The sequence below is a fragment of the Lissotriton vulgaris genome, chromosome 5, assembly GCF_964263255.1.
Source record: "Lissotriton vulgaris chromosome 5, aLisVul1.2, whole genome shotgun sequence".
Taxonomy (NCBI): Eukaryota; Metazoa; Chordata; class Amphibia; order Caudata; family Salamandridae; genus Lissotriton; species Lissotriton vulgaris.
In genome coordinates this window covers 1,275,633,025-1,275,650,869 of record NC_141693.1, presented here as the reverse complement: position 1 = coordinate 1,275,650,869, position 17,845 = coordinate 1,275,633,025, and the positions used below count along the sequence as shown (strand labels likewise).

Genomic DNA, 17,845 nt, shown 5'->3' with positions numbered 1-17,845 from the left:
TCCTAATTTATCACCAGTCAACACGTTATATTTGAGTTAATGGAGGGCAGGAAACTGCATTCAGTGAATGAGCTCTACACCAAAAATAATTTCTCTTGGTATGTCTTTCACAAACAATATCGCACTTGTGTATAAAGTACATGTGTACAAAGCTCTCTGAATCTGCCATACTTTAGAGTGGAGCTTTATAAAAGACCATTAATGCAATGCTTCCCAAACAAACTTTTGCGACCCACCTGCTTTAATGGACGTGAGGAGGGAGATTTTTTTTAATGTAACTAAAGCATCGTGGGTTAGCACATTTTCATTTACAGAAAGCCCTTTTTCCATTTAAATGATTGCTACATTTGCACAGTTTTTCAGTTTTACTGTTAAAACTATATTGCACCTTTTGAAAATGATGGTAAATGATGGTCCTCCTCTGCTTCCTTCACATTCTTCAAAACACTCCATTGTGGTTTCCTAAAACTTGGTTGCGTGAACTAGATTGTATAATCTCCAGGTTTTTGTGGGAGAAAGGTAGGTCCCGACTGGCGCTGAGTACTTGTAGGATCCCTTCGTTTGATGGGGGCCTAGGAATGACTCATCTTTATTTATATTACCTTGCTACGCGACTTCTCTACTTACTTGATTGGTTCGACAGGGTTGGTCGGACCCGACCTACAGGCTTGAGTTGCGAGAGCTGGGCCTTGCTAAGATTCAGTCTATGATGTATGGAGCCCCTATTTCCACTTGCCTTCTCGATGTGACGCGCTCGGGGTTGCTGGCCTGGAGGGCTACCCTGTGGCACACCAAGTGGACGCACATGCTGACATCACAGTGTACTCTGTTGTGGAATGGGACCTGGCTCAAAGAAGTGAACGAACTGCAGGGTTTCAGGGCTTGGGACCTCATAGGTATTTCGCAGCTGGGAGACGTGTGGGTTGGGGACCATTAGCGCGCCTTTGGAGACCTCCAAAACAGATTTTCACTACACCAGCCACAATTCTATAGGTACCTGCAGCTGCGACATGCCCTACGCTCACACCTTATAACGGGTACACAGCTCCCCGACCACAGCCCACCAGAAGCTCAGATAATGTTTGGGGACCTGGGGAAGGGTGGCATCTCACGTATTTATTGTACACTGATTAATAATACTCCCAACTCCTTGGACCGACTGTGGGCTCAGTGGGAGGACTGGGTTGGCCCCCTAGAGGAAGAGGACTGGCGTGATGCCCTTATGGCCCCAAGAACAGTCACCGCATGCGCTAGGCTGCGCCTGGTCCAGCTCTACTACTTACACACCGCTTATCTCACCCGGGCGCGCCTCCTTCGGTCTGGGTTTAGTCTGACCCCAGCCTGTACTAGATGTGGTCACGACCCAGCGGACTTCCTTCACATGGTGTGGGCCTGGCCCGACCTGGCGCAGTTCTGGAAGGACATAGAGGAAGAGCTTACTTAAATCTTGGGGTGGGAAGTCCCCCATGACCCTAAGCACACACTCCTGGGTATTACTGACAGGTTAGATGGGTCTAGGAACGAGAAAGTATTTCTAACTACAGCATTGGTGGTCGCTAAGAGAGACATAGCGGCCTCATGGAAATGCCCGGAGCCCCTGAGTGTCGGAAGATGGCAGGCCGGGGTGGACTGGTGCGCCACGCAGGAGAAGGTAATGTATGAAGCACGTGGGTGACCCAGGAAATATTGCAGAGTGTGGAGGAAATGGGTGGGGGAGGTGGGCTAATCGTTGAGGGACTGCCTATTTGTCAAATAACTGTATTTTAACGGTAATTGTCCGATGGGTAGCGCTGAGTCTTATATGCAATCCAGACCTTTCATGGGTTTATGATGCACTGCTGGTGTATTTCTTTGTAAAATCAATAAAAATGTGTTTATAAAAAAAACTATATTACACAAAGCTGATAACGTATGGAAATCGTGTTTAGGTGAAATGGATCATTGGAGCATCTCCAGTAAAGTGTTTTGATTTGATGCTATTAAAATCCTTGTTTCCATCACATTTCAAAATTACAAAAAATGTGCTTCGTGTTTTATTTCCTAACCCTTGCATGTGTACAATTCAATTACAGGTATATACATTTTGTTGTGTGTTACAAAACAATGACATCCTGATTTCCTTTCACTCTCCCTGTACCCCAGCAAGATTGTCACATATCTCACTTTGCTTTTCTTACTCTGACTGAAAAGTTGGTGGAGTTTGTAAACACCAATCCCCACGTAAAAAAAAAAATCACCAATTTTTCAGTAGACATGGCCTGACATTTGAACTTTGTCTTTGGAGCGCAGCAAATGTGACGTTATGCATAGAGAAATGAAAGGCATTTTTATGTATTGTTTGGACATTCGTGACTCCCAGAAATCAACTTGCGGCCCATCCACAGTTTGGGAAAGTGCATTAATGAATACACTGAATAATATGTCTGACTTTAGATTGGACAAGTTGAAACAACTGGTAGACTAAAGCTTTATTTAGGTCATATTACACTATCAGGACTTCAGGTAAGCCCTTTTTGGATGTGTTTTATTGGCGAAAGGAACATATCTTAGGGGATAAGAAATGTAAGACTTTCGAGTATGCTGTGTGTTAAAAATATGAAGCTTAGTGGGCATTAATAAAAGATATTGTTATAAGCTATGGCAGACACATTTTTCTTTGCAAGCATCTATGATGGTCTGTGATTTACTGTCATTGTGTATTCTGTAGTTTAATGTTTTGGACAGTTATGAAAGGATCTAATAACAAAGCAGGTCTATGCAGGCTGTTTCTCTCAAACAACATCCTGTCCATCTTCAGCATTTATACCAAACATGCAACAATAGAGAAATTCTCACCTACCTATTTACTTTCACCTATTTTGTAAATTAAACGGATTGTATGTGTGCTTGGAAGTATTAAGGTTAAATAACTTCACTTTTACCGATTAAATATTACAATTTACTCTCCCAAAAAAGTTAAGTAAAATTATGGAGGAAATATGGTTTGCTAGGAAGCGGAGAATATGAGTTTTTAGGGACATGTAATGCGCTTCGACGCATCGTCAGGGGAAGTTATCGCTATATAAATGTAATTTCAATACAGTACAATACTGACACTTCGATGGCAGAATAAAATGTATCACAGGCAGTGGAAGAGCTCTATGAGCACCTTAAAGGCATTCTCCATGGCAGAGGGCGTTTTTACGGAGGGGGGGGGGGGGGCGAGCATCTGCCCTGCCTGTGTGTGCAACATTGTGGGGAGTGACTGTGTTTGAGTGCATCTCCTGCATTGTCCCCTTTCAGCAGCAGCCTGTGGGAAGCTGGGGAAGCGAAACCCCACCCATCCCTGGACGTGTATCACCGAGCCAAGCAGAGAGGCTGGTTCCTAGGCAGCTCGGAGGCAGGCAGCGACAGCAGCAAGGGAGGAAAGAGGAAGGAGGCAGCAGCAGCGGGAGGAGGAGACGGCGGCTCGCCACCCCAGGGACTCCGCTCTCTCTCGGCCGGGGGTCTGCAGTGGGACTCGGTGGACCCTCGAGATCAGGAGGACGGAAGCGCGGCCTGTCCGGCCTCAGGATGATCGCTTTGTTTAACAAGCTGCTGGACTGGTTCAAGGCCCTCTTCTGGAAGGAGGAGATGGAGCTGACACTGGTGGGCCTGCAGTACTCGGGCAAGACCACCTTCGTCAACGTGATCGCGGTAAGGGATACGCCGGCGCCTGTTTCCCATTGTCTGGTCTGCCTGCACGAGGATGCTGGGTCTCGTGTCTTTTACTGAATGGATGTGGCGCGCGCATGAAAACACAGGCGGCGGCGGCTGTGCTGAGAGGAGCAGCCATGGAGGTGAAGGCTGGGGGTGGGGTGTTGATGAGGTGGACGGGGGGATCAGGACATTCATAGGCTATGCAAAGTGCGAATAATAGAGCTTATGATAGAAATGTAAACAGTGTTGGCATATTTTAGTCAAGGCCTAGGGAGGAAGATGCAACGACCTGAGTACATGTCCGGGGATCATATGTTGGGGGAGGGGCTACATAGCAGCAGCAGGGCGAGGTAGGGCATCAATGTGCGCGAGGGGGCGGAAGGGTGCAAAGAGATAGCGGGTGGGATGGCATCCGCTGACAATGACGTGGGGGTGGGGGTTGGGGATGGGAGTCGGGGTGAACAACCGTAATTTTCACGGCGCTCGTGCCCCAGTCAGCGACATCTAGACACATTGTGTGCCCGTTAGTTCTCTTTTTAACGGCGCAAAGGGTGCAGAGTCGCCCTCACAGAACGTTTTCTTTCGGAGACACCCCCTTTCAGCAGTGACACTCCGAGTACAGATTGCGGATGCTGATGGGTGCTCGGATGCGCACGTGACGCGCAAGCTGTCAGAGGTTGCAAGGAATGCACGTGTTTCCCATAAATATGGGGAGTAGGACTCAGATGTTTGTGAATGAATGACCTGCTGTCTTGGTACGTGTCGAGGGTCGGTGGCAGGGACGCCATAGAGGTCCAAAAAAATAATATTTAAATTGGAAGTGAGTCGGATTCCTTTGGCACAGAGTTTGAAGCCCATACAAGCACTGTTCCTTCCCCGGAAGTAGTCAGCCCCTCTATTCTACGGTAGTTAAGTAACTCCCCCTAAATCAGTAAAAAATGCCCTTTTATTGTATCATAAGTGGGGGTAATTGCTCACACCCTCAATGACTCGCTTCTCACCCTCCGCCTGGACCAAATTCTTACTCATTATTCCTGCCCCGCTGCCCCTCTTTCTAGAGTATACTCACCTACCACCCTGCCCACTTCCTAAGATATGCGCTGGCCTCCCTCTAGAGTATGTTTGTTTCCTGTCTTGCCTGGTACAGCTCCCCTCTTCTCTTCTTTAAGTACCCTCCCCTTGGTTGTGCCAAACTCTGCCTTATGTCTGTGTTTGTACAGGTGTGGTCTCCCTCGTGTTGGTGTTTTCCAGGCGCCTTCTCTCTACAATACTTGTTCACACACTCTCTGTGTGTGGTACTTGTGTGTCCACCCTTAAGTCCTCCTCTCTCGTTCTCGCCCTCTAAATCTTTGGGGCAGTATACGCCTACCTCAATCCTCTGTACGTATGGTATACACACATTTCTATCCTTTCTCTGAGTAAAATGCCACCTCTGCTGTAACCCTGGGTTTGATGTATGTCTCTCCTCAATCCTCTATCATATTTGTGTATGTATCCACTTTATGTCGTATGTCACCTCTCTGTGGTACTTGCCCACCTCTCTGTCCGTGGGATAAGCTCACCTCTGTCCTCTTTTCTGTGATATATTTCCACCTCCTTTTCTAGTGTCTCTTTTCTCCCTCTACTGAAAACCCTTCCCTGTCCTTCCAGAGGGCATACGCCAGCCTTTCTCTATTACTGTACATAAGGCCACTACACTCACCATCTGGCTGTAAGTGTTATTCTTACCAAAGGCTGGATAGTTTTATGAACACTAAATGAAGCAGGATGGGTTAACAGAACACAGCCCTAAGAGGCACCTTGTTTCCCTGTGGTTATGGGTCTGGTACTCTGTATTAGAGATGGGCGAGCCAACAAATTAAAAGGAAGCGCTGAGCCGGAGCCGAGCCAAGGGTCTGGCTCGGCTGTAAGAGCTCGTGCATGAGTCGAGGCCTGTAAATGTTTGCCATGTAAATCTTTCCACAAACATCATGTAAAAATAAGATAAGGTTTCTTCAAAATTCAAAAAAGTGTCTTTCTTCAACACGTGGAAGCGTTTCACCTTAGTACATCTGATTATATCACTGCTTTGGGAGGCTTTTATTAACAGTTATAGTTTATAAACGTTCCTGCCCCTTGCCCCCACCCTGAAAACAATGTCATTGGTGAACTAAGGGACATGTCCCTTGTCATTTGTACTCTTTAATAGGTGGCCTACCTTATCAGATGAAGCAAAATTGTAATCAGGGCCACTGGAATCATGCTGTAGGGAAGGACTAAATTATGTGGCAGGGTTGACTAGCTTATGTGTCAAGAAAAGGCAAATTATACAGCACAATGCAGTGCATTTTGTAATAGCATTACTTCATTACATTTTAATTTTTTTTTCGAACGCAGGGTCTTGTTTGCTAAAGACATTTCGGAGGCAGTCAGAACGTTTACCTAGAAATGCATTCTGCCCTTTGCTTGCCATTGGCTTTGTGGTTTGTAACTCATTTTTTCTTGCTTTCCATTTGCTGGCTTTATTTGTTTTGGGCTGTCCAGCTCGAGTTTGTACCTTCCCTGCCTTGTCCAAACCTTATTTACAGTATCCTTCTGCGTGCTCCCTTTCTGTAAACAGGCCTGTAAATCTTGTTCTTAAATAGTCACATTTGCTGTGCATTCAAAGATTGAGGTCAAATGTCATGTGCTGTCTTTCAAGGCTGCTTGGTTACTTTTCTTTCCTTGACTTCAAAGTGAGATGATTTATGAGATAATCTTGCTGGATACTGGCGGTAGCAAAGGTTGTTTTTTCTAGCACATGACAACTGTTAAGTGAACAGTGTAAGTATTTCAGAGTACATCAGAATTAGGAACACAAATGAAGCCCGTTGTTTGTTATTTCTGAAATGTTGTTGAAACAAATACTTTAATATGATCAAAACAAATCATTACACTAGGTGATGCAATTTCCACACATTTTCGTCTGTGCACGGTATAGCTTTTATTTTTAAAACTGCATTTCTGTGCAAATGTATTCGTCATTTCAATTTAAAATCTGTTGCCTGTAATGGCAGTGTGCTATCACACCCTGAATACTCCACACTCCGCCCTACTCTGCACCACTCCATACCACTGCACCCTACTCTGCACCACTCCACCTTACACCACTCCACCGCACTGCACTCTGCTCCAGTCTACGCCACTGCACTCTATGCCTTTCTACTCTATCCTGCCCTGTTCTACTCTATGCCAATGCACTCTTTGCCACTTTACACCACTGCACTCTTAACCAGTGCACTGTACAGCACTCCCGTCTAGGCCACACCAATCTACTCTGCACAACTGCAATCTACGCCCCTCTTCAACTCTGCACTCTACACCACTGCACTCTGTGTCAATACACTCTACGCCAATGCACTTTACTCTGGAACACTCAACCCAATTGCCCCTGCACTTTACACCAATTCTTCCTGTGTCTTTGAAAAATGACTCGTCTTATCTGAGCTTTCGAAGAAATCTTAAAACTTGTCTTTTTTAGCAGTAAATGTGCTTTGAACCTCTAGCTTTCTAGCAATTTGTGTGCTAGGCGCCGGGAAACCCTTTTTGGGTATCTGTGCGCATTACAAATTAAATTTAATAATAATATTAATAATAAGCCACTATAACCTACTCTGCACCACTGCACTCTATGCCACTGCATGCTACTCCACTTTAATGTACGCCATTACACTCTATGCCACTCCACGCAACTGCACTCTATCCTGTACCACTCCACTCTACACCACTTCATTTTACTCTGAAACAATCTACTCTATGCCACTCCCCTCTATGCCACTGCACTTTATGCCACTCTACTCTTAACCACTGCACTCTATGTCAATGCACTCTACACAACTGCACTCTATGTTACTTCACTCTACGCCTTTGCACTCTGCTCAGCATCACTGTACTCTAGGGCACTGTTCTCTAGGCTACTCTACTTCACTCTAAACCACTGCACTCTACTCTGCAACACTGCACTCTCAGCCACTCTACTGTGCACTACTCCACTCTGCACCAGTCTATGCTACACTACTCTGCACCACTCTACTCCTTCACTCTATGCCACTTGACTCTATTCTGTACTCTAAGTACTGCATTCTATGCCACTAGATTCAACTCTGCGCCACAGCCCTAGGTATCACTCAACTCAACTCAATGCCACTGCCCTCTGCACCACTCTATGCCACTCTACTCTATACAACTGCACTCTATGCCACTGTACTCTACCCCAATACATTCTACTCTACTTTGCGCAATTGCACTTTGCGCACTTCAGTCTGCGCCACTGCACCCATTAAATCTATGCCACTGCATTCTATGATGCCGCATTCTAGGCAGCTGAATTCAATGCCACTGCACTCAATGCCACTGCACTCTGCAGCACTATACTCTACAACACTCTATACCAATGCACTCTACTCTATGCCACTGCAGTGTATGCCACTCTACGCAACTCCATACTCTGCCACTCCAATACTCAACACTCTCTGCCACTCCACTCTACAACACTGTACTCCACTCTTCGCTATGCCACTCTTCAACACTCCCGTCTCCTCTCAATCAATCAGGATTTGTAAAGCGCGCTACTCACCCATGAGGGTCTCGAGGTGCTGGGATGAGGGGTGGCTGCTGGTCCGTCAGCGCTTAGGTGTTCAGTTGAAGAGCCAGGTCTTGAGCAGCATTGGCAGTCAGAAGCCTCATTAAAGACAGGCTCGCTTTGGCCTACAGGGTCCAAGAGTACGTCGAGCTGAGCCTGGCATCAGGTCCGGCCATGCCGAGCTTCTAATGGCTCACCCACGTTTGTGCAATTGTGTGAACGCGTATCTATCTGTTTATGAGCCTTTGTCTGTGTGCATTTGAGTGTGTGAAATTGTGTCTCTATGTGCATTCTTGTGCACGCCTCTTTGTTAGTCAACCTAGCTATTAATGTTTTCAAACACGCTTCCTTGAAGATGAATCGGTGTGCACAAGTGCACAACCAGTGGCGTCTGAACACATGGGCACGCTGGGCTGTTGGCCGGGGGCTCCACGGGCATAGGGGCCCCATGAAGACCAGAATTTAACACAAATGTTCCGTTAAACTTATTTATTCCTGTGAGTGGTTGTGTAGGCAGGGCCCAGTGCACTGCTACAATGCTGTTAAGGCGGCCCTGTGCACAGCGCATGTTTTAAATGAAACAAAGAAAAATAAAATCAATAATAGACAGAGGAGGACAGACCTAGAGTTGGGTGGGGCAGATCCAGTTACATGATATGCTACATCTCTAGTCCAGTCCTACCGACCTTACAGTGGCTGACCAGCTCCAAACGCGTTCATGCTGTTCTACCTTTATTGTCAGCCCTGCAATAGAGTTTAGAAAAAAAAATACACAATTATGTGATCAGTTATTTCTTAAGGTAAAACCAGTACTTATGATTGTTTCTGTGTGCATAAAGGTCATTTTTGTGGCGGCTTGCGCTGCACAGAGTACCAAGTTGTTTAGAGAGTATTTGATAGCACGTGGTGCAGATGTACAGTTTATGACGGATTTCAGCCTGGTTGGGGTTATGCCAGCAAATCAAGTGAGCAACATGAAACGTTTAATTACAGTCCTTTGATTCGGATTTTTTATTCTGTAAACCTACACTCTATATCTATTTTGTGTCTCTGTTCTAGCCCCAGGCGCGCGAGAGACCGTGGCTAATGTGGAAGAGGCTGGTCCATTGTACTGTAAGATTTATTGCAAGGCTGGTTGCTAGGGACTTGAGGGGAAGTTAAGCTCTCGCTGTTTGCTTATTCCTATAGAGGGATTTTACGTGAGCCACATTTTATGGCATTTCTTTTGCTGAAATGCAAATCCACCGGTCAGCTGACCGCTCAGCAGTGCATTATGCCCTGTAATAGGCTCCTGCTCCAGGGATGCAGGACAGCATCTCATCGACCGCTGTGTCCAGCCCTTACGTCATGCATCTGAAACCTTGACAGACTGGGTCTGAAGCCGTAACCGTCATTCGTGGAGCCCGGGATCGGCCATTACTGGACCAGGTTCAAACCTACTTCTACCTCTTACCGTCCCTTGGCTGACCATCATTGAACCCCTGACCAGCTCTCATGAAATGCAAGATCACCCCTCTCCGAACCCCAAAACAGCCCTCGTCAAGTCTGGATTGGTCCTTTGTGAGCCCCTGATCGCCTCTCACGGAACCCATGATAGCCCTCCTTCGAACTCCTGATCGGCTCTCCCTAAACACACAGAATCCTTGATGTACCATCTCTTTGTCTGTGAATATATCTTTCTAACCCCTTAAACATCTGTATCACCCTGCACATCCTTCACCAATGCCTGGAACTACTCCTTAGACAACAGGACATGCACTTAACTCCATCCGGAAAAGTCGTCTAAATACTCTGATCATCCTTCTCTAAGGTCCTGATGGCGACCTCTTCGAATGCCCTGAGTGCCCTGAAACCCCAACTCTTTCTTGAAGCTCTGACATTCCCTCTCCTGAGCAGCCATCTTTACACTTCTGAACATCACTCTCTGAAGTCTTGATCTCACCACTCTGAATATATGTTTGCCTATAAATGTTGTTAACTTTTAGTGTATATCATTTAAACATTGAATTTACAGTGGTTTTATTTTACTACCATATTAGTGGGTGTCATATATTCTGGAGTCTTGTCCTCGTCTAATATTCTCTTATTTCCTTGGATATGACGCTAATTGGGTTCACGTGGTTGCGGGTTATGCAATGGAACCATGACATGCTGCCATCCTAAGCAGCATGGTTTTACTGTTTGGTTTTACAGAACAGCTGTTTGCCAGATTTTTGTCACCACCAGCCTTAAAAATGTAAGTAAATGGGTTCAGGAGAGCAAATATTTCTTTCCTCCTTTTATTGGCTGTTTGGTTTATCATTCCTCCTCCTATGGCAATGAATGAGTGACTATTTTACATTTGAAAAGTACAATAATTCATCAAACTTTTTTTGTCACATTCCATCCTACATCTCTTGCATGCTTTCTAAAGAGAGAATGTCAAACAATTATTGACAAAATATTGCCTGGCTTCATATCTTGTCCCAAATATCATTTACAAAAACATCATCTTGTTGGGGTCAAACTTTGTTATTAATTATTATTGCAATGGGGCGATGGTTTTGGTATCTGATTTCCAGGACACGATATTTTTGTCAGAGGATATGTAGTCTATCATATTCTTGTACCATAGCAAATAGAAAGTGATCCATTTTTAAAATACATTTTAAGTACAGAGGGCATTTTTTAAATGCGTTTCGTCAGTACGAGCTGTGCCTGATAAAAATTATCATAGCTGCCAATTGGCTTTTCTTTTTGCGAACAGGGACTAGAAGGTCTGACCCCAAGATTTCCACCTCAAGTCTCACCAGTTCAGCCCGTCCTGATCTAAAACACTCCTCAAAGCTCTCCTCTTTATCTGTCTCCATTCCATCCATTTGCTTAATTCCCTCCTCATAAAAACTTCTCCACTGGATTTCTACCACTTTGTTCCCCCTCCCTCTGCCCACACTCAAATTTTTTCCTCCTCCTTCTACAAAGGCTGCTGGCTACGGCAAGTAGTCAGTAGCTGGCTCGTGGCGCCAGTCTAATCAATTGAAATCAATGCTGATATGCTCCAAAAGAGGGTCTTCCCCTTTTAATTCCACTGTATCATTTGGTACTCACTTCTTAGCAATACTGTCACACACGGCAATGTTCAGTACATATATATGTACAATGTGATGGGAATGGGTCCGAATGAAGGCACTATCACTTTATGAGAATGAAAGTTGCAGCTTCCGAGCAGGTGACGCCTACTCTGAGAATCTCTTTAGCGACATAAGCCCGCTGTCCCTATTGTCCGCTGTCACGTGTGTCTCCTTGCTTGCACTCGTCTCTGAGCTTTCCATCAATAAAAGCTTTGGTGTATGCAAGGGTTTGCCCCTTGTCTCTTTACGCCAGGGTCTGCCTTCCCAGCCGTGGTTCTGGTACCCGAGTTGTTATGGTGCCTGCTGTAGGATTATGTTAAAATGAGGAATAGAGGCAGAAAGCTAGAATAATACAAACCCAACCAAGAAATGCGATCATGAAGATTTTTATTTTTAAACTTTGATGTCAAGCCAGTTGTCTGGGCCTGCACAATACAGTGACTGGTGAGCAGTCATTTGAACAAGCATTGCCACTGCCCCTGGAGACAGACACAGGGTCATACTGAGAGAAAACTGAAATGTGAAGTACCTCCTTTTAGGCGTTGACTTTTGAGGTAATGAAGTGAACTCTCAAGGTTTACTCTCGGAGGATGGTGTGGGGCTAACGTCTAGACTCTCCGGGCACAGACCACTCACAGAATTCTTCAAACAGCGTTACTCTTTGACTGAAAGGTATGATGACCTGTAGTTAAAGTTAAGAAAATAGGCACAGTAACCTCCAGAAGCTGTAATGGCTTTTAACATGCTTCTGAAACAACACCTCTGCTGCTCTGTCACTCACTGTGTTTACTTTATGCACAAATAGCAAAGGTGCTTTTAGTAGGCCTAGTCATCTTCTAATAGGCCACAGTACAAAGTGTGCTCACAGCGCGCGTTTGATCATACAGTTCGAAGCCCATAGCTGCCACGGTTTCAAATTCCTATGAGTGACATTTTTATAATTTAAGTGTAGTGGGTTGGTCACATGGCTGCAACAACTCCACACTTTGCATTATTCTGGCTCAGCCCTGAGCACACATACAGTCTCAACCATGGCTGATGGGGTCGGGTTCGGTCGTGGGATACGGTATGCGAGCACTGCCGCAGCGAGCTCTTTGCGATATTGCCAGCTGTAGCACTGTGTTCCAGGAGGTATACAAAGAATCACCGATGGGGTCGGGACCGTTGTGGTATACCGTCAAGCAGTGCGAGCTGTGCTGACATTACCCCAGCAGCATTCAGTGCAGACAACTAAAACATTATGAGAACTGCCCTGCCCTCTGCCCGCGCTGCCGGAAGCAGGAGCAGACTCACCTGTAAATTCTTCTGCCTTGACTCATAATGTTTCTGGAGCCATCCTGATGTGTTGGGTGCTCTAAGAGTTACATTGTAGCATTGTGCAGCTCTAGCAGCTGAGCCAAGTCTGCCGGAAGCAGCATGCGCTGTGCGCTGCCACTGCAGCTTGTATATTTTATTTATTTAATAGCATTTGTAAGGCGCACAGCTACCCACAAAGGGTTTCCCGGCGCCGAAATCAGCAAAGACACAAGGCACAACTGGAGAGAGAGCAGATCCTAAGGCAAGGATTATTGATCAAACAGCCAAGTTTTCACGCTTTTTCTGAAACTCCTGTAGTTTTCTTCTTTGCGTAATTGGGTAGGCAGCGAGTTCCACAGAGTTGGGCCCAAAAATGCAAAGGATCTTCCGCCCACTCTAGCCCGTTTATACCTTGGTACCGCAAACTTCGCAGATGTAATTGAGCGAAGATTGCGGTTTGGAAGGTAAGGCTTGGCAAGGTCTTGAAGATATTTGGGGGCAGTCCCAGCTTTGATTTGGAACAAATAGCTCAGGGTTTTAAAACGAATCCGATTTTCGACCCTGAGCCAGTGCAGGTCTTTGAGATATTTGGTGATCCTGGCATATCTGGGAATTCTACAAAGCAGTCTGGCCGCAGCATTCTGCACCAGCTGTAGGCGTCTTACTACTGCTTTATTTACACCCAGGTACAGGATGTTGCCGTAGTCAAGCCGAGATGTCACTAAGGCATTGACTACGGTCTTCTGGGTGGCCGATGGTAACATCCAGACAATTTTACGTAGCCATCTGAGAATAGTAAAACAGATGCCAGCCACTTTGTTGGCTTGCTGCACCATAGATAAGCTGTCATCAATGATGACTCCCAAATTTCTGACTTGAGTGGCAGGGGTCGGGAGCTTGCCAAATGAGGTTGGCCAATGGGAATCGCTCCAGAGATTTTTACTGTTCCCTAAGAGGAGGATCTCTGTTTTCTCCCCATTTAATTTAAGCTGGTTGTCCGACATCCAACAGTAAATTTCATGGAGGCCTGTTTTAAGTGCAGAAGAATCAGACGAATCAGATTTGGATAATGAAAATAAAATCTGAGAATCGTCTGCATAAGTCATCAAAATAAGACCAAAGTTCTCTGCAAGGGTGGCTAGTGGGCGAAGATACAAATTAAACAAAAGGGGACTCAGAATAGATCCCTGTGGTACCCCGTGCGGGGAATAGAAAACATCCGAGCAAGCCTCAGAGGAGGTGATCTGGAAGGTTCGGGAGGATAGATATGATTTGATCCATTCTAACGCCTTGCCCTCGACACCACTCTCCCCCAGCCTACAAAGTAGTCTGGAGTGAGAGATGGTGTCGAAGGCTGCGCTCAGGTCCAGCAAGACCAGTGCCACCGTTTGGCCATCATCTCTGAGCTCTTTAATTTTTTCCGTGATTCCGAGCAGGGCAGTTTCAGTGGAATACCCACTCCTAAATCCGGACTGGGAAGGGTGAAGTAGTTCATTATTTTCCACATATGTGGAAAGAGCTTCATGGATATGGTTTTCCAGCATTTTGGAAAAGGCAGGGAGTAACGATATTGGTCGATAATTGGCCAATACCGTAGGATCGGCGGCTGGCTTTTTCAGCAAAGGGCTGACTATGGCGTGTTTCCATATAGCAGGAACTGAGGCCTGTTCCATGGACGCATTGAGTATGTCCGTAATGGGCGTCAGGGTAGAATCCTCCAGTTGGCTGATAATACTGATGGGTATGGGATCACGGGGAGAACCCGATTTGATAGTTTTAAGAAGTTTCCTCGTTTTGTCCGGTGTTAAGGGGGGCCAGGCTTCGAGATGACAGTTTCCTTTAGAGCATTGAGAGGAGTCCTTTTGGTTGTAAGAGGTAGTACTGTTTATGTTAATATGGGAGACGATCTTCTCGATCTTTTCAGTAAAGAAGGATGCCAAGTCTTGACATTGCTGAGTACTAAGAGGGAGAGCCTCCGCTCTTGTATTTTCACCAGCCAATTCCTTCACCGTGTTAAAAAGAGTCTGGGATTTATTAGCCGCTGAATTTATAGTCAAGGTTACATAGCATGCCTTAGCTTTCATGCATGCCGAATGATAGCTGTTTCTGGCCCTGCGGTAGATCTCTTTTTGGTGAGCCTCATAGTTCTTCCGCCACTGTCTCTCCAAGTTCTTGCAAGTAGATTTCTCTTTCTTGAGGGCCTCTGTAAACCAGGGGGCAGGGGGACGGTGTACTTTTCCTTTACAACGGGATAAGGGGAGGCAGGCATTCACTGCATCACTAAGCCATGCTTGTGTAGCCTCAGCTATGCTTTCCATGTCTCCATCAAGGCATGGGAGGTCTTTGTTCAATGCACTGTTAAGGTCATCTAGGTTTAATCTTTTCCAGTTTCTCCTCAGAGATTCAGAAGAAGTGGTAGAAAGAGATTTAGTGGGTTTAAGAGAGATGACAAAGAGTATGAGAAAATGGTCTGACCAGCATATAGGGGTGGTGTTCAACCATGATAGTTCTTCCATATTAGAGATGATGGGGTCAAGCAGGTGTCCTGCTTTATGGGTGGGACCCTTATTGCGCAATGTCATATTCAGCGCCAAGAGATCATCAATGAGGTTTTTACAGTTAGTATTGTTCTCATCCTCCAAGTGGAGATTCAAGTCCCCCAGTATTGTAAAATTTTGAGCTTTCAGATGGTGAGGTAGGATAAAGTTTACCAAATTATCAGACCAAGAGGGATTATAAACTGGTGGTCGGTAAATCAGTAAACCAGAAAAAGTGAAATTGGGATTGAGGGTAATTTTAAAAAATGCTGCTTCGCAATTGGGAATATCTGCATGTTCAAAATGGCATATAAAGTCTTTGTTGTAAATAATGGCTATGCCCCCTCCTGCATTATTATCTAGCAGTGCTCTGGCTTAACAGCTGAGGAGGCGCTATAATGCACGACTTTGCATTTCAGTGCAGTGATGCGGACCACCACACTGAAATGCGTTTGTCTAATCCCTGATGCGTAGTACTTGGCAGGACTGGAAGCCTGGTTTCAGTCTGCAGTCGCTGCTGTAGAGTTCCAGGGGGCGTGGACGCTCTCTTGGACTCAGTGTGGCCAGGGAGCTTGAATAGCTTGAGGCCGCCGGCTTCTTGCGAGGAAGGGCTGCAGCCTCAGGATGAAGCTGAAGCAATGAGTAGCAGTTGCAGGCAGTGGCACTTGAACTAGGGTTACTCCCAGACAAAGGGGGTGCAGTGAAGTTACTTGGTTCTGTTACACAGGCAAGGGGACTAATGGGAGCCACTTCATACCACATACGAAGCAGCTACATGCTATGTGACTTATTTCAAAAGGAAAGAACTGGATATGATTCGACTTACTGCACAAGTAGCACCCATATTTGGTTCAGGAGGTGAGTTACCTTATTAGTTAGAAAATGACATGTCTAGTGCATGAGGCAGTGATGCTGCAAGAGAATGGACGTGCTTCATTAGGGTTGGTTCAGTAAGGTGGTATTCCATGTATTCTTTTGAGTTCCCATATGCCCTTGGGTTTCTTGATCCTTTTGAAGGCAGAATATGCTGGCCTGCAGTTATTACACATACCCAGCTGGGTCTCAGTTGGGACAGATAGATTTAAACGTTTTCAAAAGTGGGATAAAGAAGGAACCATCCGAACAGTCCCTCTGAGTGTGTTTTACAGAGTTGTTGCTGGCACAGAGAATGACCTCCACCAACCCTCGTCTCTTTCACTGTCCGTCTGTTCTTGACACCTAAGCATAGAGAGGGCCCGGTTAAAAAAGATTATATATAGATGCAATGACCTAGTGATATGATTGAGGCATAGTGTCTAAATGTTTATCCTTTTCTCCACCAGTAACTAGTAAAGAGAGGCCACAGCAGGGTGAATATTATCTGTATATCGCAAGTTCAAAAGAATTCTGTGAGTAGTATTGTCTGTAGCATCCACCCGAGCCCCGGGAGCATACATTGGAATACACCACACATGGAACTCTGGATTGGACTTCTTTATTGCTCAGCATACAATCACATACTGCACTGTCAATGCGTCATAACCGTTAACACGCACACGCCCAGGACCGCAAGGGTCCTATCACACATAGTCTCACACTACAGCTCACCCTTGTTAAATAAAGAGTACAAACAATACTCACAACATATTTCTTCAATAAGTCGTTGAGGCTCCCACACAAGTCGGACAGATAGAGTGGTACGAGATGGTAGAGTTACACCCTGACTGTGCACCAATTGCACAGGTTCTGATGCTTGATCTATACCGTGAAGCAGGTTGCTTCATTCATGACCTTTGAGGTAGGTGCTTAAAGTGTGACAAGTCTTGTGTGATGGACTTTCCAGGAAGATGCTCCGTCACCATCTGTCCTTTGCACCTCACAACTCTCAGAGGATCGACATCAAACGGAGTGCTTGTTTTCCGCTTTAGTTTCTGCTTGACCAGGGGCCCAGTCAGCTTCATACAAGGATGTTTCCGGTTATCCTCGCTGACGATGGATATATGTTTTCATCTGGCACTTCCGAGAACTGTCCGTGACGCAAAAATTGTCAGCATTCAAGGGTCAGTCTACTGTCCACTGTGTCCGTTTGGTTCTGCTGGTTCTGATGGCTATCCCAAATAGCAAGGCATCTAGTTGTGGAGTAAGGAGCTGAACAATAGGCACGGAGGGCTTGACAAAGGACCTGGTTTTACTTAGTTTATGCTCATTGATTTACCCTTTTGAGGGTACCCATGAATCGTTCCATGATTTTTTTCCATAACACCATTAGCTTGGGGGTCGCTTTGGGAGAAAGGCAGTTGCAGAATTGGCAGTCGATTAGTTACCAACAACGAATAGAGGAACAAGGGCTTTTAAGAGACAGGTCCAGCATACATGCCCAATAACATGTGGATCTAAGAGTGGTATACAGTTCCTAGGGACAAGAGAAGGAGGAGCAGGAAGGAAAGGGGGGGGGAGTGGGAAAGGAAAGGGAACCAGGTAGGAGAAGGATCTGAGGGGGGGAGAGCTCCAATAAGCAGCAAGGGCCATCACACAGCCCGAGAGGTGTCATGCTTCATCATAAGGCAGCTCCTCGTTGGCGCTGGTGCTGCAATGCCCAACAGGCCCCAGCTGGGGGGCTCCTTGCCAGAGGTCTTTAGAGTAGA

General features: G+C 45.9%; 1 protein-coding gene across 1 annotated transcript in view; it reads left to right on the top strand.

The window, feature by feature from the left end:
• Window positions 1–3,297: 3,297 nt before the first annotated feature.
• ARL8A (ARF like GTPase 8A) overlaps window positions 3,298–17,845 on the top strand; it is a 213,574-nt gene continuing 199,026 nt past the window's right edge. Inside the window, exon 1 of the mRNA XM_086923124.1 lies at window positions 3,298–3,675. Coding sequence (XP_086779250.1) covers window positions 3,553–3,675 — 123 coding nt within the window. The 5' untranslated portion in view covers window positions 3,298–3,552. The remainder of the gene's footprint in view (window positions 3,676–17,845) is intronic.